Below are 24,074 nucleotides of genomic sequence, written 5' to 3' on the forward strand. Positions count from 1 at the left end.
ACTTAAAAGCCAAATGACTTTTCGAAATGAAAGCCAAATGGATTCTTCATTAATATCAAGTTTGGAATATCATAATTATTATTGAAAACAGAACAAAAGATTCGTTTTTTCACCAATCACGACTTTTATATCTACACTTAATAAAGTTGCTAAAGAAAATGTTTTCACTATACTTATTTGTATATTACCTACTGTAAGAGCATCGGTGGCTCAGAGGTTAAGCAGTTGACTTGTATTAGGTCTTTGGTTCGAATCCCGCTATGTGCCAACGAATTTTTCGATTTACGATGAAAGAAAACATCGTGGTGCAACCTACACATATCTGCGAAGAAATTCAAAGATATGTGTTGTTAATTCAACCAATTCGCACTGGTTGACTATGGCCTACTCACCAATAACTTAGGATAGCCCCTCAGTGTGTATGTAATTCTTCATGTATGTTGCCGAAACTCTGTACTAGTCTTTCACCAGAGGAACCCCACAGTGAGACAATGAATCCATTTTAGAAACCGGTTCATGCAACGTAAGTAATTTTCACTTAATCTTTCTCAACAGCCAGAATTAAGGATATAATTTGAAATAAACGATTTTTGGTTAAAATGAATTATAGATGGTACTTATATCTATTCAACTGCGATGTCCAACATTCGTAGGAACATTCCCCCGGGGAGGGCATTGAGTTTGCGCGACATCCTCCCTGTGCAAACAGTCAGCAGCGAACTGTTCATAGGAATGAGTTGTGAACAAGGCATGATACGAGAAAAAAGGTTATAGCTTTGAAGCGGACATATTTTCCCTTATAGTCTTCCTACATTTTCGTATTACCCTATTTTATAATAAGAAAGTACACAATGAAAGTACTATCTGTATTTTTTAAATATTTAAATAGCTGTATGTGAAATTTAAAGGCAAAATTTCTAACGTCCTTTTGTTGAGGTTTTTGTTTTTTGAGGTGGTTTGCATTTTTACTTGATAAATATAAGAGTAACTATATTAAATAATTAAATTTTTACATTCATGATACCAGAAGATACTAGTAAAAACTTTAAAACCTTAAAATTCGAAATTCGAATTGAAGTCGAACAATTAACTATTTAGGTATTATTATAAAGTATAATTCATTACGTTAAAATCCTTTAATATGAGCTTTAAAAAATGTCAATATTAAAAGCTTTTAGTTAGATTAATGAAAGTTTTAGATATAATCTCGTAAATTAGAACGTCTAATTAAGTGTTAGTTGTATTAAAAGTTAACAACGTATACATTTTTAACACCTCTTTAAGAACTGATTAAATTCTTGAAGTAAAGCAGCCAAGCTAATCTTATTTTGTTACTTATAAGTTAAGGATTTTACTTTATTTGATTCAGCTAATTAATAAGTTTAAACTAAAAGCCGGATAACATAAGGTTAATTTTAAATTGTGAAGATTAATAATTCGAATTAAAACATTTATCGCTATCGTTGCATATTTTTAGTTTTAAAAGTCAATGTTCAAATAATAAACAAAAACCATTGGTATGTAAAATGTTGAATTATAAATGACTGTGTATCGAAAACAAAACATAATAGAGACAGAACGATGTCATATCAAAAGCCTAATTACTCGATAGGCCTCGAAGCATCGAGCCCTTATTGTACTGATAAAATTTTCATTGCGTTTTAAACTAGGCGGGACGCAACCAAAGTCGTTCGCAACATCTGTTTGACAATTTACGCTTTTAATAATGGCCGGCAGTGCCTTTGAATCGGTCGCGCGCGAATTAACAACGGGCTAAATTAAAGCCTTCAAAACTTTTTGCGGGACCGACCCTCCGATGTAGTCTGCTCGCTTCGACCTTTTTAATTCTTGTGGGAATTGGAGGAAAAAAGAGCACTTGAAAATTAGTTCACGATGTGTGTTTGTGGTTCATTCAAAGTGGACTGCCAATTATTTATTTCGCGCATGGATTGTAGTGAATTACTTTGTTGAGAACTTTATAATTTGTTAAGGGAATTTAGCAAATTACAAAATACTTCATAGGACTTTGAAATATATTTTATCAAAAAATTTTGGTTAAAAAATTCAAATATATTTTGATTCTAATATCATAATAAAATGATTCCAAAGTAAAAGAATATCGCTAAATAATTATATATTAAAAGCATTCATTTCCCAACATCTACTGTTTATTTATCTTTAGAATTATAGAATTACTTAGGTGATAAAACAGCAAACAAATGTTATTCGATACTTTCGTAAAGCAAAATAACATCAATAAAACGTAGATTCCGAGGAGAGAAAACCTCTAAAAATTACGAAAATCTGAAAGGGGTTGTATTTACCAGAGGCCCCTTTATTTCGTTTCGCCTTAAAATTTATTGCCATTAAGTTCAGTGAGCCGCGGCATCCGGAATACAAATTGCTTGCACCTAAGACTTTGTTATTTCTCTTATAATAGCTTCCAACTATTGATAAGGTATTTTTTTTAATCACTGCTGGTGACATTCCACATGCATTGTGGTTTGTCATAACAATTGATGCATTCACGTGGAAGAAAAGGGACCTATGATTTATTGACAACTGCAATTGATATATGACTAACTACATATTATATTGTCGTTAACATATATTGTTATATACTACTTATTGTCTTAGATGTTTAATCATAATATCGTCCCTTAGTTGAAACACCACTCAAGTCGAAAATTGGCAGTTTTCACATTTTAATACATTTAGATGGAGCTGCTCATTCCGCGTCTAACCATTGGTCACATGATAGATGAAAAATAAAGAAACATAGTTAAAATGTTAAAATAGAGTTAATCGACCAAAACTAATGAAATAATTATTTCTTAATCGCTCAGTATGTATTATTTATTAAGAAATTACTAAAAAAATTCACCATTTTTTGATAAAACCAGTTAATAAAAATGATATACGAGGTGTTGTTAGCTAAGAAAAGATATGTACGAGTATATTACTGTATGCAGGTCGTAGTCAAGTCGTCTAGGGTACAGCCTTTGCCGCTTTGAAGTTTATGATAAGATTTTTCTTAGCAGTTTTAAGTTATCTCAGTTTTCTAATTAAGTTACTATTTTTGCATTTAGTTAAAAAGAATATAGTAAACTAATCAATCGATGCAATGTACCTTGAAATACTGTAATCACCTATCAGTTCTGTGGAATAAAATATTAATTCTTGCACAAGCTACGTTGAACAATAATTATAACTGATGCTTCAAGGTAAATATCCTTGAGGCCTGGCTGAAGGCACTGCTGCTCATAATTTATGCAAATATAAGAACGGGGTTGAACGCTAGACAACCGACTTCCAGTCTGGTACAACCGTATATTTACCATTAATGAAACTATAACTTTCTGTTACTGCAGACAATTTAAACTATCAAGAAAGCATTTACCTATTTACCATTTGTCCATTCGTCAATTTTACATAGTTCATTTTTTTATCAATTTACACGTGTATGACATACTGTAGACAAGTTTTTGACAAGTGAAACCCTGTAAAGACTTTTTATTCCACAGATTTACAAAAAAGAAGCGCCATTCGCATCCGAACATACTAAGCAAAGTACAATATTAAACACACACACATGCAATTCTTCAAAACAAGCATATTCTTCGTTTCCTTAACTCTAAAAATAAAACCCACAAAGTAACAAAGTTCCCATATCCTTAATATTTTGTGAAAACACTTCTTTGAAACTTGAACCCATATTTGAAGTGAACTATACGCTGAAGAAATACTTCAAGTGCACTGTCTGATGAAAACTTTAAAAACAAGTCAGCTTTTCGCTTTGAACTAAATTTTAATACATGTTACATACAGATATGGGTAGAGTTATGTAACACAAATTTTATTGTAAATGTGTTCTTCAACCATATATTAAATATGTTTTATATACAAATTATTTGGCTGCGGAAACTGGAAACTCGCGGTCGAAAAAACTTCTTCATCGTATTGTTTATTGTTGTGCATGTGTGTGGTTGTAGTAGTGCAATATAAAATTCAAATGTTAACAACATATAAAAATTGTTAATGTTACATCGCGAACCAAACCACTACTATTTCTGTGAGTTTTCACTGCCGAAACACATATTGAAACAAATCCTTCTCTCGGTTTTTAAATGAGAATGAGACGCACTACAATATATTTTTGAACATTAGTTAAGTTTAGCTAACTCAAGGACAAAATTTTCACGTACTTTTTCCTGACTCGACAGTATTCAAGACGGTATTGATTTGGGTAGTTCAAATGCCCGTTACTTTTTAGTTTGCCTGATCAATGTGGGTAGCGGGTACCGGCGAGTGTTACGTCTACAAACTTATTGACCATCCTTATTCATTCTAATGTAGACATAAATTGGCGACCGCCTCCTAGTTTTATCGAACTTCTACTAGTCGTCCATTTTATTATTAAAAGGTAAACTTCTTCAGGGACTTTAGGGGTGTCGATGTTTACAATTACAATAAGATACGTAATAACCCCTTTTATTATACGTATTAAAAATAATATTAAATAAAATACAAAATAATAGGGCCCTTAAACAGTGGATTGGCATCTTTTCATGTTTCACATGAAGGCCTTTTGTGATCATTATGAATTCATGAAATATAATCAAAATAATTAAATACAAACATTTACCAATTAAATAAGTTTAAATGAGATATTCATTTATTTGTAAATCAACATTTAATAAAATATTATTAGATATTCTCGGAGTTCCATACAAAGTTTCCATGCAGATAATAAACCAAAGGTATTTCAATTTAAACGTTAATTAGAAGCGATGCTCCAAGTAAAGTCCGCTTTTCCGGACAAATCAACACGGGTACGTGCACACAAAGATAAACACTCCGAAAACAACGTGTATACTCTGAGCTGAGATGTGATATTGTCTTCAAATTGAATTAAAAAAATATTTAGTATCTTGTTCCATTTTTAAACGAGATAGACATGAGATTTTAACAGGAATGTCCGTTCTATTGTGACCCTTTGAAGTTTACATAGGTTGTCCGATTTTGAAGAGTACGTATGGAGTGATTTGATTTGTATTCTCAAGAGAGTCATAGTGTACCCCTACAATGGAATATTGGATTTTCTAGTCAATTTCTAGTTTATTTCGTAGTATTTATTACTGTATTCTTTGTTTCCCTTAATTAAAAACGAACCTTAAAACATTATACAAATTTAAGTAACGAGAAAAGTTATTTCGTAGCTAATTTTTCAATCAAGATATAAATCAAAGGTTATTATAACTTTTAAATAGAATTAAACGTGAAGTTTGTTTCGGTAACCCTGCGACTGGATCGAGTCAGGGAACCGTTCAGTCCATCGAGGCCGGTCAAATATTAAAACAAGATGTGAATTTCAAATTATTTCTACAAACACAACTATTACAATAATATATCCATCAATTAGAACAACGATCTATAAATTATTAACATATGCTGAGTTTAGCGAGGTCCGTCCATTTCATTCACTTTCAATGCTAATGTACTTGGGAATTAAGATGAAATGTATTGGCATGAATAATGTAAAGCTTTGGACGATTCCTTCATTATATTCTATCGGTTCTATCTGCCAAATGATTGTATTCATCATTTCGTTAATGACAATGGATGGAAATAAATTAATTGAAATGTTCTTAATTACAATCAACATTTTGTTACGATATTAATTAACAAAAATAATCTTACTAATATTATAAATGCGAATGTTTAGATGGATGAATGGATGGACGAATGGATGTTTGTTTGTTTGAAGGTATCTCCGGTACGGCTCAACTGATTTTGATTAAATTTGGCAAACATGTAGAACATAGTCTGATAGGCAACACATAGGCTACTTATAAAGTTTTTTTTTTTGTTAATTCCGCGCGGACAGAGTCGCGGGCTTGTACTTTATAAAATGATATTACGTTTATCTTATACCCTAGACTTAGTTTTTTTTTTAGAATTATTGCAGTTTCACAAGTTTGATATTTTGCTTGTCATTTGAAATCTTAAAAGTTTGTTTTGTCTCGCATTGGGGCAGAGCCAATGTTGCGGAATGTGTCCCGGTGAAAAGTTATATTTAGAATTAAGCTATTACAGCTAATGAATTGTCAATTCAATTTTTTGTTAATTGCAAGATTCAGATATTTTTTAAGAGAAAAACATGCATTAATTTGTTTTATTTTCATTTTGTCTGTACTTAACCAGTATTAAATGAAATAATTGAGATTGTAAATATGGCAACATAGCATGACGACTTTTATTGACTTAAGGGCAATATACACGGACTGTATCAAACAGTAGGTCTCAAGCAGTTGGCATTTGGGCAATTATCAGTTGACTTTCGCTATACTCGATCCACAATTTACAGTTGCCGATAATAAAAATTGCTAGATTTATATTAACCGCTTGTAGTAGTCGTTAGTGATTGCTTGAAGCAGTCCGTGTATGCCGGGAGTTAGCGTGTAATGTAAGAGTTATAATTTTTAAATATGATAAGTATGTTTTCTAATGAAATGTAAAGATTATTTATGTTAAGTAAAATACTGTCAGTAGGTAGTTACTACTATAGCTTTCCGATATTACAACTCGTATGCCGTCCAGTGGTCCATCCTCATAGATTTGTTTATGAAAAGCATATCCAAAGAATAAAGAGATTATTGAAGCTGGCAACGCACCAAAATGGGCAGCAACCCCGAATTCTATTGGCAAGAAAAAATGCTAGCGTTATCTGGTTTTATTTAGGACATCCATTCATGGTGCTGACATAGTGTGGCGAAAACTTCAGTTATTGCCAGTTCGAGAGGCGGTTTTAAATTTGCAATTTTAAAATTGGAATTAATTTTTAAATGAAATGTTTAACTTTAACGCTTTGACTGTATTTGACTGAAATAAACCGGAAATTTAAAAAAAGAAGTAATACTTAGTGCTTTTAGAAGAGAAAATTACATTCATTACTTATATCCGCGAGTTGTTTGTTCACGAGAAGCTCTTTGTAACATTGGTAATTACGGTTTTAGTATTGCCGTAGTCGAAGCTTTGAAGTAAATCAACAGGCATACCGAAGTACGCATGCGTGTAGCACAGACTTTTTCTATCACCACAAACTTTTCAGTTCTCGCGCTCTAACAGTGTCGAGTGGACCTCCTCAACATACGACCTCCTTTCAAAGACTTTCGTAACACCATCAACACGTGACAAGTTATGTAGTTCGCAATGGATCAAACAACATACATCGTTCTTCTAATATTATCCTCAAGTTCGTATTATTCCTTAGCTATTATACACTAATTATTATAATAATAAAATTTTGCTTTTACTTGCGTGTTAAAACTTTTGTCGGCAGCGCGCGTATGTAATTTTCTTGTCAACCTCCATTTAGAATTTTCTTTATAATAGTGACTTGCTTTTATTAAAGTTACATAGTTTGTAGAATTTCCAGGTCACATAATTTACAATAATTATTATTCTCACCTAACACTTTTTTTTTTGTATTAAGTAAATTTAAACTTAACCATATGAAAGAAATTGACATATAAATAGGTAAGATTTAAACCAAGCACGCTAATATTGTGAATAAAAAGTATTAAAATCACTTGCCATGTCAAGAATTTTGTAATAGCTTTTTTTCAGGATTTTTAACCATATTTTTAGCATTTATGAGTACATAACTTGCCATAGTTTTAAAGCTTTAAAAGACATAACATCTCCAAATTTTTCTATAACTACCGAAACTCAAATCAGATAAAAGGGAAGTTGAAGAGCAGCGGGAGGGTGATTAAGCCGGTAACAAATTGTGCAATAAATAATAATCGCCATTGCGATACCTTGCCTCTAATATTCGTAAAAGCGTCCAGTTGTCTAGGTGGCTATGCTGGCGTACTTTGGTTATAAAGACGATGCATTATTCATATGCCATTTGCAAGATAACTTACCAAAACAATGCTCTTAGTGCTACATTTATTATTATTTTGTTTACTACTTACTTATTTTGTTTTATCTGTTTTAGTAACTCACTTAATTTAATGCAGTTTAAAATGGACATATTAAAATACATTATAATGTTAGAAGTATGAATACAGATACCTACAGATATTTTTCAAAGGCAATTAATATAATTGAAAAACAACCACACCAGAAAAGTATAAACTTATTTCAATTAGTGTACATTGAAGTTAGATTTAGAAAGTTACAAATTTTTGTTACAAGGACTTTGAAAATTACACTACTTCAGGTTTATTCCTTCACTACAGTATAATGATAATTTTTGCATAAAAAATTACAGAACATTTTACCAACTTAAATATATAACTTTAGAAATAATAAAATAATGAAAGCAAAATATGAAGTTATTTACTCTGTTATGTTTTAATATAAGCACATTTGTGTGTAAGCTTTCTCATTACAATTTCCCTAACACACCTTACGCAGTAACGGGCATTATGTACCACTGGGTTTACCTTCACAATGCTAGAAGCAGTTTCATTACAAACTTTAGTATAACCGTGTACGCTTTATTATCTTATTTTGCTCCTTGTATTCTATATACAGAGTAAAAAGTAACGTTAGTAAAATATTAGTTATTAAAATATAACCTATATTACAGATAATATTTCTTTCCTTCTGAATACAACTTTTGTTATATGGATGCAATATTTTCTCTCCGTTCAATATTTTGTATACTTTATATATATTTTAATAATAAGAGTAAGTTTGTTTATTGTTGGAATATTATAATAAATTTCATAATTACTGTAAAGATTCATTTTTTTATAGTATAAGGTGACAAGCGACCACCTAATCTGTCGAAATATCTCCAATTGCAGATGCGTTGCCTACCTTAAATCGACGGAGGAGGGGACGCACAGAATGAGAATATTTCCGCTTACTATGCGTCCCATCCTCCGTCAAATCCACTGCCCCTTTCCCATCCTTTCCTTATAAGAAAAGGGTGGGAAGGGGAAGAAGACTAAAATTAGGCCTACGGCATCACACTCATCAGACGAAACGAGGTTTTGCTTCCACTTCACGCTTGTCTTCTGTGTGGTCGCGGTATTGCAACGGGCAAGCAGGTCCATTCATACAACCGATGTTGTTGTTGCCTGCGTCTACCACTGTTAAATATATTTCGTGATGTTTACTTTTAGAAAAAGTCTTTATTTATTAAATTGTTTTCGCTTTTTATTACATTATTAATTCGTGCAATGGGTTTCTTACAAGCCGAATAAATAAAATAATACGGCGCTTTGTGTGTACAACTAAGTAAGAATAACAAATTGTCTGGTCGTAGCGTGGAATATGTCACGGTGATATTATTATTTCATTTTCCATTATCCAGAACCATTGTTACGTTCACATTACTTCTTTTTCAATTGCGAAACCTGTTGTTTGCTTCATACAATGAATTCCTAGAAATATAACAAGCACTGAATAGGTTGTTTATTACTTAAACAAACTTTAACACGCTATAATAAATTTTGTTCCCTTTGGAATTTTCCTCTGAAAAACAAATAGGATTTATAGAAATTAACCGTTCTCAAATATTGAAGGCGGTCGTAGATCTAACCCTTTCTTCTCTTTTTATTCATTGAGGCAGTAAATAAATATACAAAGTTTTATATTAAATAGAACATTTTGTGAATGAGAATATAATTTAAAGATTTTTCTCGACGATATTATTAAAGCGAATTATTAAAAGTCCTAGATGAAAGATGTCTATCACAACGCGATTTTACATTTTATCACGAAATCAATAATTCAACACAAAATTCAACACATCATTACCAAAGGCTAGAGTTTAAACTGATTTGTAATTCTAACATCACGAATACAAAATGACAAAAAGGCAGAAATGACTCAGTAATCAGTACTTATCTAACAAGCAGGTAACCGGCAGCGTGGTTGGTTCCGAGTTCATTAGTTAAGCAAACTGAAGTTGAAGTTATGTTGACCTTCCGACGACAGAAAAAAAACTGAACTTGCGGTGTCAGTGCAACGGCTTATATAGGGTAGATTCACGGGATGTGACGACATCGTTGGCGTTAAAGATTGATCAGCGACGACTTCCGTTTTGCTGGCGAGTAGGCGGATGTAGATGGCGTTGTAGCTCCGCTCTGCTAAGTGCAGGCTCAGCAGGCGGATGTAGATGGCGTAACAGCTCGGCCATCCTGTAATTGAGTGACCACACGAAACACATTAGTACACAGTTAACTTTCTAGAAGATCTACAAGATCTTCTGTATCAAGCACACTATCATTATCAGCCTCAGTATCTGACCCTATAGCACCAACATAAGGTCTCAGCGAGTCTACAGCAACTACGGTATTAAAGTGTTTATAACCTCTGAAACTTTTCACACTTTTTATCATATACCGATCATGTCCGAGAACCTTAAACACCTTATAGGCTCCAGCATAAGAAGGATCTAACTTTTTATTGATACCTGCTTGAGCACAACTCTTTGGATTCCTCCACAACACCAAATCCCCTTTTTTTATACGAATGACTGCGTTTCCTCGATTTATCAAACCGTGATTTCATCTTATTTTGCTTATTTACAATATTTCTGGAAGCTGTTAGTCTGGACTCATCTAAATTTAAATTATTTTCACTAATTTCTAAATCTGGCAACACCCTACTTTTATGTTTAAACATAAGATTAAAGGGGGCGTGGCGTGTGGTATCATGCAAAGAATTGTTAATACCAAAAAACAACGTCTGGCAGCTTCAAGTCCCACGTGTTCTCCTCACTCGCTACATTCAACTCGTTCAAAATTGTGCGATTCGACCTCTTCGATTCAACGTCTCGCGTTGCTACAGAGTCCAATACCTGCTTGATTTGCCGTTCTACGAGAAAATCTTTAAAGTGTCTACTGAAGAATACAAGACCTCTGTCAGATATTATGATGGAAGGGTAGCCAAATAAACTAAAAACTTCTCTTAGATTTAAAATGATTTCAGCAGAACTTTAGGTTCGAACACAGAGAGCAATAACAAATTTAGAGAAAGCGTCAGCAATGAATAATATGTACCACGGTCATAGATTGCCAAAACTGGTTTGTCAGCGTTTAGTTTAATGTAAATTTCTGCTAAATTGGTTAATCCTAATTCATTTGTATCGGATACAAAAGATGAGCGTTGTTTTATTAAGAGGTCATATTATAACTGAAGCAAATCGAAAATATTTAATTCGCCTACATCGATATCCTTCAATCTCGTTCCTCCTACCACCTCAACCGAAAGTGAACGGTCGACATCTCTACTCAAATCTACAGCGTTAACATCGACAGAAGAACTTCTTTAATATCTCGGTACGGAGCCAATACAAATATTCGAACAGCACGGTACGAAGCCAACAGAACTATTCAAACAGCACGGTACGGAGCCAACACAAATACTCGATCAGCACGGTACGAAGCCAACAGAACTATTCAACCAGCACGGTACGGAGCCAACACAAATGTTCGATCAGCACGGTACGAAGCCAACAGAACTATTCAAACAGCACGGTACGGAGCCAGCCACATCTTTATGTACATCAAAATTACACCAAAAAAACATAAAAGAATTTGACTTACAATTTCGTTTTCTTTTCTGCCCAATACCTTCACACAACTGTCCGCGAACTAGCACCTGCCCCGCCTTGAATTCTACGTCCTCCAAGCCCAAGTTGTAAACCTTTACCACGCCACCAGGCCCCTCCAGTATCGTAGAGGGTACGATGTATTCACATCCTGCAAGATTAAAATACCTTCGTTCCCCCAGACGAACCTCTGTTTTCTACTAACACTAGGACCGCCTGATTCGGTAATAGTTTTACATCCTCTCTACAAACGATATCAATCCTGCAGTCATTGTCTTCTACATGATAATAATGGCAACCTGCAGTTCGTCAATCCTGAAGATACCCTAGAGGCATCTCCTGATACAGAACGTCTCACAGTCCGTTCACTATCTCACTTCTGCAGTTGGGTAACCCGCAGTCTACGCAACGCAGAGTATCTCGACAATACCTGGAGCATAGCAAACTGAACTCATAAAGGGCATCAATGACTAGATATAATGACATCCGTCGACTTAGGTAATGGCTAAAATCTTGTCACGACTCGGCCTTACCTGACCCTCACTAATAAACTGATCGAGGTATTCAATTTCAGTCTTTAGTAAAGGACACATCTTTACATTAATTGAAAAGTCTGATGTTGACTTATTTGGCATGAAACTTAAAATATAAAAATATTGGTCCAATCTTACCGCAGTACAAATTGAATAGATCGCGTCCACAATCCTGTCTGCTGTGAAAAACACAGACAGCGCGTGCGTCTCACTGCCCACATATTCCCATGTAGAATCCATGGCTTGGTCCACGCTACCCATGCTTCGCGAACACTGGTACGATTCTGATCTCGATTCAACTTGTTGCGACTACAACGATTATCACCATCACGGTAACAATCAGACATTTTTCACTTTGCATTTATTTTCACGAAAATACAAACAACTACACAGTGAGCAAATTGGATAGAATCACGCGGATCCTATCCCACTTCTGAAATTATTAAAGCGAATTATTAAAAGTCCTAGATGAAAGATGTCTATCACAACGCGATTTTACATTTTATCACGAAATCAATAATTCAACACAAAATTCAACACATCATTACCAAAGGCTAGAGTTTAAACTGATTTGTAATTCTAACATCACGAATACAAAATGACAAAAAGGCAGAAATGACTCAGTAATCAGTACTTATCTAACAAGCAGGTAACCGGCAGCGTGGTTGGTTCCGAGTTCATTAGTTAAGCAAACTGAAGTTGAAGTTATGTTGACCTTCCGACGACAGAAAAAAAACTGAACTTGCGGTGTCAGTGCAACGGCTTATATAGGGTAGATTCACGGGATGTGACGACATCGTTGGCGTTAAAGATTGATCAGCGACGACTTCCGTTTTGCTGGCGAGTAGGCGGATGTAGATGGCGTTGTAGCTCCGCTCTGCTAAGTGCAGGCTCAGCAGGCGGATGTAGATGGCGTAACAATATTTTGTTGTATAAAACTTTAGTAAATAACCACCGCTAGTTTTAATTGCAATTGACCTACTGCTTGAGAAGTTAGAAATTTGTTTTTAAAAGTATTTCATATTTATTGAACTCCTTTTATAATATTTCAGTCATTAATTATTAAAGTTTTCTAAATATTTAATTCTAATTTTAGAAAGAAATAGAACTTGTTTCAGGTTTATTATACACGGCTTTATTTTTATTATAAAGAAATAACATTAAATTAAAATGTTACAAAGCTAAAAGAAACGTTTCAAAATGATTTCTAGTTACCTTACAATAGCTGTATATTTGTCCAATGCAAAGAATTTTTCATGAAAACTTAAACGCACATAAAATTATGTACACGTTAAATATTTGTATTTGATTTCCTAGAATTTGGAATATTAAAAAAATAATAATATTATGGTAATAAAGTCAATAATATCAATGTTTTTTTAATATATATTTAATATTTTTAGAATGTGTTGGGGTGAATATCAGAAATATAGTGGTACCAACTTTAGTGGAAGTTGGTACCCAATCCGTGGTGCTTGACTGTCAATATAGCATCGACGAGATGTCTCCAAAGGTCGGCCTAGTTATGAAATGGTTCTTCAACGGATCTTCAGGGCTCGTGTATCAGTGGATACCGCCTATGCGGCCACAAGTTATTGGACTTCTTAAGGGGAAAGTTGATTTGGACTTTAAAATTTCAGGTAAGTTGTGTTGTACTTATTACTATAACTAGTTGCCGTACGCAACTTCGTTCGCGCGGAATTAAAAAAAAACTTGTAGTAGCATATGTGTTCTACCAGATTATGTTATACATCTATGTCATTTTCAGAAAGATCTGTTTAGTTGTGTCGGAAATATCTTCTAATAAACATCCATCTATCCATCCAAACTCACATTTATAATAATAGTAAGATGTATAATTTATACACATAGTTTCTTTTACTAATTTTATCGTATATTTTTAAAAATTTTACATATTTAAAGTAATACTTATTTATATATTTTCGTATTTAACGATTATTAACTACAAATAAATAAACAGTTTAAAATAGAAGCGTAAAAGATGTCTTCTAATTGTACAGCAATGCCCTACAACTGTCAACTAGAAACTGTCTTATAAAGGATTTAGTTTTCCGAACTTTTTACTCCGTTTGCGAACTAAGTTTGTTGGCTACGATTCTGCTGTATATAAATTAAATATATTTTAATTGTATTTTGATCATTGTTTAGTTTTAAAGTCGAGATATGGTTCACTTAACATTCTTTTAACTATACGCGAATTGTTTAATGGTTAAGGGTTCATGTTTTCGATCACGAGGTCGTGGATTTGAATCGTCTTAGTTGGAATAGTTAACAGAAACATTCATAAGTTTAAAATAATCTGCTAATCTTACTAATATTATAAATGCCAATATTAACATGGATGGATGGATGTATAAATTGTTGTAATTTGGCATAGATGTAGAACATAGTCTGTAATAGCATAAGCTACTAAGTTTATTTTAACTCCGCGCGGACGGAGTCATGGGCGCTAGTTAGTATTTTATATAAAGTAGGACGTAAGAGTGCATAGAAATATTATAATCAAATCATTTAGTAATTTTTGGAATACAAATTTCTAAATATTTAAAATATATTAGTCCGGCATATAATCTGTCTTTTTTGGCATCTAAATATGTAGACACTATTGTCCGAAGCACAAAAGACCGAGTAGGAGTAATATACCAATATTTGGACTTTATTTTGAACAGTCACTGCCAAGACTACCAAAACAAGTTATGATTACTTTGATACGGAGATTTTACAAAATATTTGGCTCCTTATTGCGTTTGATAAGATTAAGTAAAAAGCCTCTTAGTTCTTTTAAGATGGATTTATTATTTACATCATGTTACTTTATTATCTCTCTTAAGATGTTAGCTTCGGTAATGGAATATGTTACTTTGACGGATTTTTCTTACCGTGTGTATATTTAATCTAGTAAATACTTAGCAATAATAAACACTATTTAAATATAGCTTCATTGTCTTTTAGTTGACTTAGAACTCGAAATATTAGTAACTTATGTATGCTGCTGCTATATTTTACTACTAATTTTCTCGTTAAATAAATAACATTTCATTCGAATACAAACTTAAACTTAAGAATTTAAAATAGAAAAACTTTGCTTTTACAATTATTTATTAAAAAGGCAGAATTAATTATACCTTCGAACCATGACTTTTTCGCGTTAGTCAGAGTTTTTCTAATGCACTTAACGATAACGAAGTTAAATGGTTTAGAGTGCATTCTAAAGCTCAAAAGTCATCCTTTATAAAGCTTGCTTTCAAAGAGACCGATGCTCCTTTGTTATATACTGCTAAAAAAATCATAGCAGGCATGTACTAAAATGAGTTCAACCTTATCTTGTTTTATTATAGTATCATCAGAAATCAATGTCTCATACTCATACGTATGTGCATGTAATTTGAATCTCTAATCGACTCTATCCTACGTTCCTTATACAAATCATATAAAACTACAGTCTTGTTTGAACATGAATTATGGTAATTGCGAAATTTGAATATTATATTACACTTTAAATATAACAATGTAAGCTTACAACTTGCAACAGCTCAATTCAATATGTAAGTTTTTATGTTCCGTTTGTAAATAGTTCCTCCGTTACAAAGGTTCGGTTGGTGGCGCAGTTTGCCAGCCTCTTGAGCTGTGCGACGGCGACAGGCGCATGCCTTCCAGTTACGTCTGTACGAAGGGGAATTCTTAATTTAAAAGATTCAAAGATATGCGCTATAGAGCGAATAATGCAGTCGAACAAAGCATGCATGCACATTTAACTCAGATCTCTATGGAGGTGAAAGTGAATAAAATATTTTATGGAGTTAAAAATTCTGTCTTAGCTATTTATTTATTTAGAAATTTTACTCATTAACGTATAAGAGGGCATGTTTTAAGGAATACATTACGGTTAGTTACGAAGAAGTTGAGAAAATTTTGTATATTTGAAACTCATTGTCCATACAATAAACAATTGCAGATGTGTTGATCTATAGACATTCTTGAACCATTTTTATTGTAATAATTTGCTTTATTAAAAGAAAAATCTTTTAGGCGTGACCTTTAGGGAGTGATTTATAGTTTTTTTTTTTTATAATATTGTATAAAGAAAACAAACATCATAGCAAAGCCTAAAATCAAGAAGGGTACCTATGGAGTAAGTTTCCCTGTTTTTTTACCGCGGCTTGCAATATGTCGCCACTATAAAGTCCTTTCCCAATATTTTTACATAAAATGTTACTTGGAAGTTTAGTTTTAAAGAAAAAAAAACTTGAGAGGTGTCAAGGGACACCCGGATGGAACGAAGTTCCTTTCAATTAATTAGTGACGGAACCAATGTTTATTCTATGAATAAAAAACTTAAGTCTTCACAAGAAGTACATTTTATTTCTATGAATTTTCGTTAAATATTGTCACTTCGTTGCCATGGTGAATAGTGCCATAGCAAAAAGTGTCGTGACAACTTTTCGTAAGAATTTTATCCGTCTAGCCCCCTTTCACAACGCGCGATAAGGAACTTCGTTCCAATAAATGTTTTATAAAATTTAATCCAAGGACATATAACTACAAATTACTTTGTTAAAAAAAATTTGCCTGTTTTTTTTTTGTCAGGGAACTTTAGTTACCTTGAGAAATCAAAGGTCGACTTCTAGTAAATAATCCGATTACGAATATAACAAAATGTATTTATCTATTTTCAGATGATCCCTTGCAAGCGTACAGAGCAATAAAAATACGGAATCCGACGACAGATTTGAGCGGAAACTACACTTGCGTCGTCTCGACGTTCTTAGAGGAGGATCGGCAAACGAGGACAATGCTTGTATACAGTAAGATAACTAGAGCGAACTATTTTATAACATAGAACTAGACAATATGGGTTTTATAATTAAAAAAAAAACAACGTATTTAGACATTGTACCTAAAATTTTATGTTTTTAATATACATTTTTCATCCCAGGCAGAAATCCGGCCGTAAAAATATTAAGCCTTAAGGTTTATAAAACCTTTTGCGCCGCATCTACGTAAGTGGGATAAAGCCAGGGAGATGATAATTTAGACATTTTACTTAATAGATCTAACTTTGTGTCTAACTAGATTAAGACCTTCATTGCAATAAAAAATTGTTTAATTCGTACGCAGGTCCAGCACAAAATTTTCGTTTCGTCCAAGAAAAGAAATACGTTTTCCTAGTCACGTTAATATGTTCTGCTGAAAATATGTATCCAAAACCTATAATGGTCATACTATCAAATGGGTGAGTTCGTTGCTTACTCTCTTCGAACAAAAAAAACGAGATACGAGAAATAAAGTAATAAAAATATCAATAACTATTTCTTACAGTGTACCATTAAAACAAACAGTGACAGAAATAAAGATGGACTCGTGGGGTCTCTACTCGGTAATGTCAACAGCCGTGGTACACGACGATGACGTTAAGACGCCTCTCGAAGAGTTCGTATGTGAGCTGTCTTTGCCGCCAGCTAATTATACGATTAATAGAACCACCATATACTATCCTGGTAACTATAAAAATCTATTATGTTTTATATGATGAAGGGAGAAGGAATACTTAAAATAATCAGGGTCTCATTTGTAACATAGTTAATAATTAACAAGGGAATCGTTTCACAGGATTAATGCCAACCGCATATATCGCCACATTTGAGGTCAACAAACCACAAGAACGATTATCAAATGGTAAGTTTTCATACATTTGCATAAACGTCATAAAATAAAAGTATAAAACTACCGCTACGACTTAGGGACCTTCAAGAAGCAAGAGTATCGCCATCTCAAAGGCCGGCAACGCATCTGCGGTTCCTCTGGTATTACAGATGTCCATGGGCGTTGATGAAAACCTCGGTGTTCCCGCTGCTTGTTTACCCACTTCTTTACTTATTTTTATATATATATATATATATTTTTTTATATAGGAGAAGGGGGCAAACGAGCAACGGACCGAGAATTATTTGATCCGACGCCCATGGACATCCGCAACGCCAGAAGAATCGCAGATGCGTTGCCGGCCTTTAAGGAAGGTATACGCTCTTTTCTTGAAGGTCCCTAAGTCGTAACTGTTTGGAAATACCGCCGAGGACAGAGTATTCCACAACGCGGCTGTGCGAGGTAGAAAGTTTCGTGAAAACCTCGTCGTTGTGGAATGCCACCCATCGAGATGGTAGCGATGAAATTTGGCGCTCTGTCGACTCGTGCGATGACGGAACTCGGCGGCAGGTATGATTCCAAACAATTCTTCGGAACACTCCCCGTGGTAAAGGCGGTAGAAGATACAAAGGGAACTGACATCCCTTCGCAAAGCCAGTGAGTCAAGCCAATCGGTAAGACCCCGGTCATTGACGATTCGAGTGGCACGTCGTTGCACGCGGTCAAAAGGAAGAAGCTGGTATTTAGGAGCTCCAGCCCAGAGATGCGAGCAGTATTCCATATGTGGCCGAACCTGCGCTTTGTATAACTGTAAGCGATGGGCTGGCGTGAAATACTGCTTCGCTCTCCCTAGGACACCAAGCTTCTTAGAGGCCAGCTTGGCCTTCCCTTCCAGATGACCACGGAATTGGACGTCACTCGATATGTCAACGCCGAGGATACCAATGCTGGCTGAGGCAACCAGAGGAGTGTTCTCAAAGTTAAGGTTGACGACAAAGGGTTCTTTTTTGGCGGAAAACGCGCAAACTTGTGTCTTTTTGGGGTTGAATTCGACAAGGTTTTGTCGCCCCCAATCAGAGATATTACCCAGAAGGGTCTCCAGTTCGGACACAAGTTTATTCCGGTACTCGATGACGCTATCCCGAGAAACATTAGCTCGGGCTGTGTACAAAGCTTCGCCCGTACTATCGTCTGCATAGCAATGGACGTTACTATGATGTAACAAGTCATTGATATGCAGAAGAAAGAGAGTGGGCGACAGTACGCAGCCCTGTGGGACGCCAGCATTAATTGGTTTAGGGTCTGAGCATGCACCGTCTACAACGACTCTGATGCTCCGACCCTCCAAAAAGCTGGCAATCCAGGCCAATAGTCTCTCGGGAAGCCCATAGGAAGAAAGCTTCGAAAGAAGCCCTTTATGCCACACCCGATCGAAGGCCTTCGCTACGTCCAAGCTGACCGCTAGGGCCTCCCCTTTGTTCTCAATGGCTTCAGCCCATCTGTGAGTGAGGTACGCTAAAAGATCACCAGCAGAGCGACGTTGACGGAAACCGTACTGGCGATCGCTTATGAGCTGGTGCTCCTCCAGGTACCTCATGAGCTGGCAATTAATGCTAGACTCCATTATCTTGGAGAACAAGGGGGTTAAGGCAATGGGCCGGTAGTTCGCTGGATCCGAGCTGTCGCCTTTTTTAGGGATCGGGTGAATTAGGGCAGTCTTCCAGCATTTCGGGACCACGCCTAAGGAGTAGGAGTACCGGAAAAGACGCGTTAAGACCGGTGCTAACTCAGGAGCACATGTCCTTAGCACAATAGGAGGAATACCATCAGGCCCACTCGACTTGTTGACATCCAGAGATAGCAGCGCTTTACGCACTGATCTCTGGATGAACTGGATATCCGACATAGAGGTCTCAACGCGCGGGATTTTCGGCGGCGAGTTACCTTTATCATCCAGTGTCGAGTTTGATGCAAAGAAGATATTTAACTTATATAATTTATATATATATATATATTTAACGTGTCCTTTATAAATTTATCTTTTGTGTTTATAGAGTATTTATTTATGTTAAATTTTGTTGTTTGAATTTAATTAGAATTGTTATTATTTGTTTTAGACTCGGGGGCAACGAACTCTACAAGCAACGGATTTGCGATAATTTTCTCAATTCTCGTCTTGAAGTATAAATGTATAAATATATAAGTAATACATGATATAATTATATTACATCCTTACATAATGTAAAATAAATATCTAATTTTGTAAGAAGTTGTATAAATTTTCGTGAAGATTATTTGTTGTTGAGTTCCATTTTATATTGTACAAACATTTGTTCATCGAATCCATTTGTTTTCTTTATATTTTACATTCACGAATATTTCTCTCAATGTTTTTGTTAGATATGTTTTCCTATACTTGAACATTTTTGATTTATTATTACGTCAAATTTATTTAGCTTCCATCTTTTAGTGAATAATAAAAGAAACTGTGATAAATGTTTATTCGAATTATTTTATTAATTTTACAATTAATTTTGTGGCGTTTTTAATTTCGTTGTGCCGCTTAGATAATTATTATTAGCTATAAATTAAACAATCAAGTTGGATGGTATGACAATTAATAAAAATGTTTTTATAAAAACAATAAATTTTGTATGTTGAAAAATTGTTTCGTTTATTTTGCCGTCACACACTAAAAATCACACACACTAGCGCAAACAAATTCGTACCCATTACACGAGTTCTCATCTCTGGTCATTTTCTTCTCGTCAAAAGTTCAACACAATATACACACACAGCGATACACCCGCATTTATATCTTAAAGCCGTTAGCATAAATATTAAACAAGTAAAACGAACCATTAATGTATTTAGTACAAAAACTAAATACTACATATTCCCCTAAACAAATATGATGCTTTAGAATTTTTATTCTAGCTCTAGAATTTTTCCTTAAATAAACCAACGAAGGAGGTTCTATTTTATAAAATATTTTATCAAAAAAGCTTTTAGGAAAACTCTAAATAGCGGTATGTTTTATGATATGAGAACTCTCGAATTATACGTTAGACTTAAGGGTAATGTATTCGCAGTACATACGTGTATGTTAATATAAAGTAAAGCAAATACACGCAGGTAATTTTGCTCTTCTCCCTTTGAATTTTGCTTAAATAGATACGTGTAGAGATCGTGATAACCTTTGAGAGATTACAATACTAGTTCGTATTGTATGAGATAAATTAAATGAAGAAATTAATATGGGCTTTGATATTTAATAAGGAAACAAGAACAAGTTAATCTATATATATAAAAGAAAGTCGTGTTAGTTACACCATTTATAACTCAAGAACGGCTGAATCGATTTGACTGAAAATTGGTGGGCAGGTAGCTTAGAACCAGGAAACGGACATAGGATAATTTTTACCCCGTTTTTTATTTTTTTTTATTCCGCGCGGACGGAGTCGCGGGTAAAAGCTAGTATTTAATAAGGAAACAAGTGATATTCCTACCAATCCTGGACTTTATACTGTGATAATTTGGTTTTGACAAGCATTTGTTTAGTTTGACCTGTCGCGATATTTGTCATCAAGTCTTGCATATTAAATTTGATCCACTTCCTGATTACTGATTGAGCTGAAATTTAGTACACATATGTAAATCGTGTGACATGGTGCAGATCTGATGATGGAACTGAAAGGTAATGGAAAGGAACTTGGCTTTAAAACGACACAAGTTTGGGCTCATTTGGCCGCCTTGACGAATAATTTAAATTAACAAGAACATGTTAAAGCTTGTTTTAAAAAGGTTTTTCCTTTTTAATTTTATTACGAATGACTTTGGTAGTACATAAAGAACAAAAAATAAATAAGTAGGTAATTGAAAAAAAGTAGAAAATACACTTAATGGTTACCGTTTGTTACCAACAAGATTGTAAACAAAAATATAACACAGAAGTTACTATTTATTAGCCTGCATTCCGTTAACTGCTATAACATTCATGTTTAATGTAATACACTTATTTTCTTTGTTGGAATCAAGCCAAATTATGTCACTTTCATTTTTTTCTTACTTTAGTCATTTAATTGATTTATAACTATGCATTTCCCAACCCGATAGAAAGAAATGTGCAATATGATTCTAGAAAATTTGAAATAATTTAAATAAAAAACTTATTCTTTGGTCTCTTAGCATCAAATATAATAAAATAAAAAAGAAAATTATACATAGAAATCATGCTAAATATACTAATAATCTATTCTTAGATAATATAAAAAACCTATTGTTATTATAAACGTGATAGAGTTTAATAAAGGGGAATGAGTTCGAGAAATTCTACTTATGTTTGCAAGAGTAAAGGGGTGCCTGTTACGACAATTCAACATCATTTTGATCCCGTCTTAAATACATTCCACGAGTAATATGTAAAGTTTTTAGCAAGTAACTTTATTTACATTTTGAAATCCTCAACGCGGACAAATGAATTTTAATTTTGGTATGTGACATTTTATTTGGACAATTGCGAAATGTGGTTACGTAAAAAAGACAATAGGAAGTTGACTTGAATGTCAAAGCGATAAAGTGTTTTGAATTAAATAACTAAGATCTGATGTATTATTTTTTCTCTATATCATTCTTATGAGAGAGAAAAGCTACGTCAACCAATATTTGGCATGTTATTTAAATTCGAGTTTCTATTTCCTTACATAAATAATGTATACGTAAAAAAACAGCATAAAAAGTTCAATATAAGCCGTTGTAATAAACGATGATGAAAAAATTGTCATGGCAAGAGATATTTTTCGAAATATGTAAACATTTTCCTGTTAATGAAAAGTCAATATTTTTTTCGCTCAATGAGTCGTAAAATTACTTCGTATCCTTAGCGACATTATAATTGGAAACGTATAACAACAACAGTTTCTCGTTTTTCGATAAAATGGTTATTGCGACTTCAAAAGACGAGACCACAAAAGATTTGCTAAAGATTATACTTGTACAAATTTATGAGTATTATTACTTTAATAATTTTCTTTTGTATACAATAAGAAAAATGATACATTTTTATTAGTAAAGAGAAAATCATCGTCTTATAAAATATCTTACTTAGGTAAAGATAATTAAAAAAGTAATATAGAGAAGAAGAGAAGTGGTAGACACCAGCAACAACAACATCTGTTGCTCCTATTGGCCGGCTCAACGGGTGAAATACTACAATCAAACAGTAGACAGGAATGAAGTGCAAGCAATTCCGCTTTTCGTCTCATGAATGTTAGGTTTCACCTAATTCACCTAATTTTAGTTCTCTTCCCTTCCCACTCCTTTTCTAATTATGAAAGATTGGGAAGGAAATGTGCATTTGACCGAGGAGCAGATGCATAGGAAGGGAAAATAATTTTTACCTGTGCGTCCCCCTCCTCCGTCGATTAAAAGTAGGCATTGCATCTGCAATTGCGGATCTCTACTGGCAGTAATCGCTTTTTTCGGCGAATTCAGGTGACCATATGGCTGCTTGTACCTTGTAATATGAAACAAATTGAAAAGAATAACTATTTCAATACGCACTTCATCGTTGTTGTAACTAAAAGTAAGTTTTCCACAATTTAGTTCTTGTACTACCGAATAAGTACCTCGTCGCTACAATTAACAAATTCGCTTTAAGTTATCTAAATCTCCTGAAAAATCAATGTTAATGCGGATATTATTATTTAAAGCAGGGATCCCCAAACTATTTTGGACAAGTGACTCCCTTTTCTAAAGTGAACCGTGTCCACAGACCCCCATGGCCAAATTATCTACTTTTAAGATCAATTATTTTTATTATTATTATTATTTTTTATTCTGACTTAGGTGAATAGAAGAAGACAGAGTGAGAATTAGCAATGCTTTAAGTTCAATATCGACACCTTGGGTTCGATTTTGAACCCTTTGGGAATCCCTGATTTAAAGTGTAGTAGAGTGAGTTTCATTACATTTAATAAATGTATTTTATTTATTGTTCATAATTTGCATTAAACGAGGTTCACCAGACGTATGTTTTATGTGACACAAATGTAAACCACAATAATATATTTATTACACAAGGGTGAAGTTTTTGTTACTGCAGTAAGTATTGCAACAAAATATTAAATTAAACATCCATGTTAACGGTCACACGGATAAAAAAGGGTTTTTGAAATTGATGTTCTCTTTAGAAATTTTAAAATATACAAAAGATTGGAACGTATAAAAAGCAGTACGGTATAGATTCATTGTACTTTTTTCGTTCGATTTCCTTTAGTCTCAGGTTCTATTAGAATTTC

The 24,074-nt window shown here is 33.8% G+C and overlaps 1 protein-coding gene across 1 annotated transcript; it reads left to right on the plus strand.

The window, feature by feature from the left end:
* Positions 1–7,159: 7,159 nt before the first annotated feature.
* LOC106714705 lies at positions 7,160–19,978 on the plus strand. The gene is made up of 7 exons (XM_045678635.1): positions 7,160–7,255; positions 13,515–13,751; positions 16,809–16,937; positions 17,251–17,365; positions 17,452–17,630; positions 17,743–17,808; positions 19,893–19,978. The coding sequence occupies exons 1-7, from the start codon at positions 7,213–7,215 to the stop codon at positions 19,976–19,978; spliced, it is 855 nt and encodes a 284-aa protein (XP_045534591.1). The 5' UTR covers positions 7,160–7,212.
* The last annotated feature ends 4,096 nt before the right edge of the window (positions 19,979–24,074 follow it).

The sequence above is a fragment of the Papilio machaon genome, chromosome 7 (genome assembly GCF_912999745.1).
Source record: "Papilio machaon chromosome 7, ilPapMach1.1, whole genome shotgun sequence".
NCBI classification, from domain to species: domain Eukaryota; kingdom Metazoa; phylum Arthropoda; class Insecta; order Lepidoptera; family Papilionidae; genus Papilio; species Papilio machaon.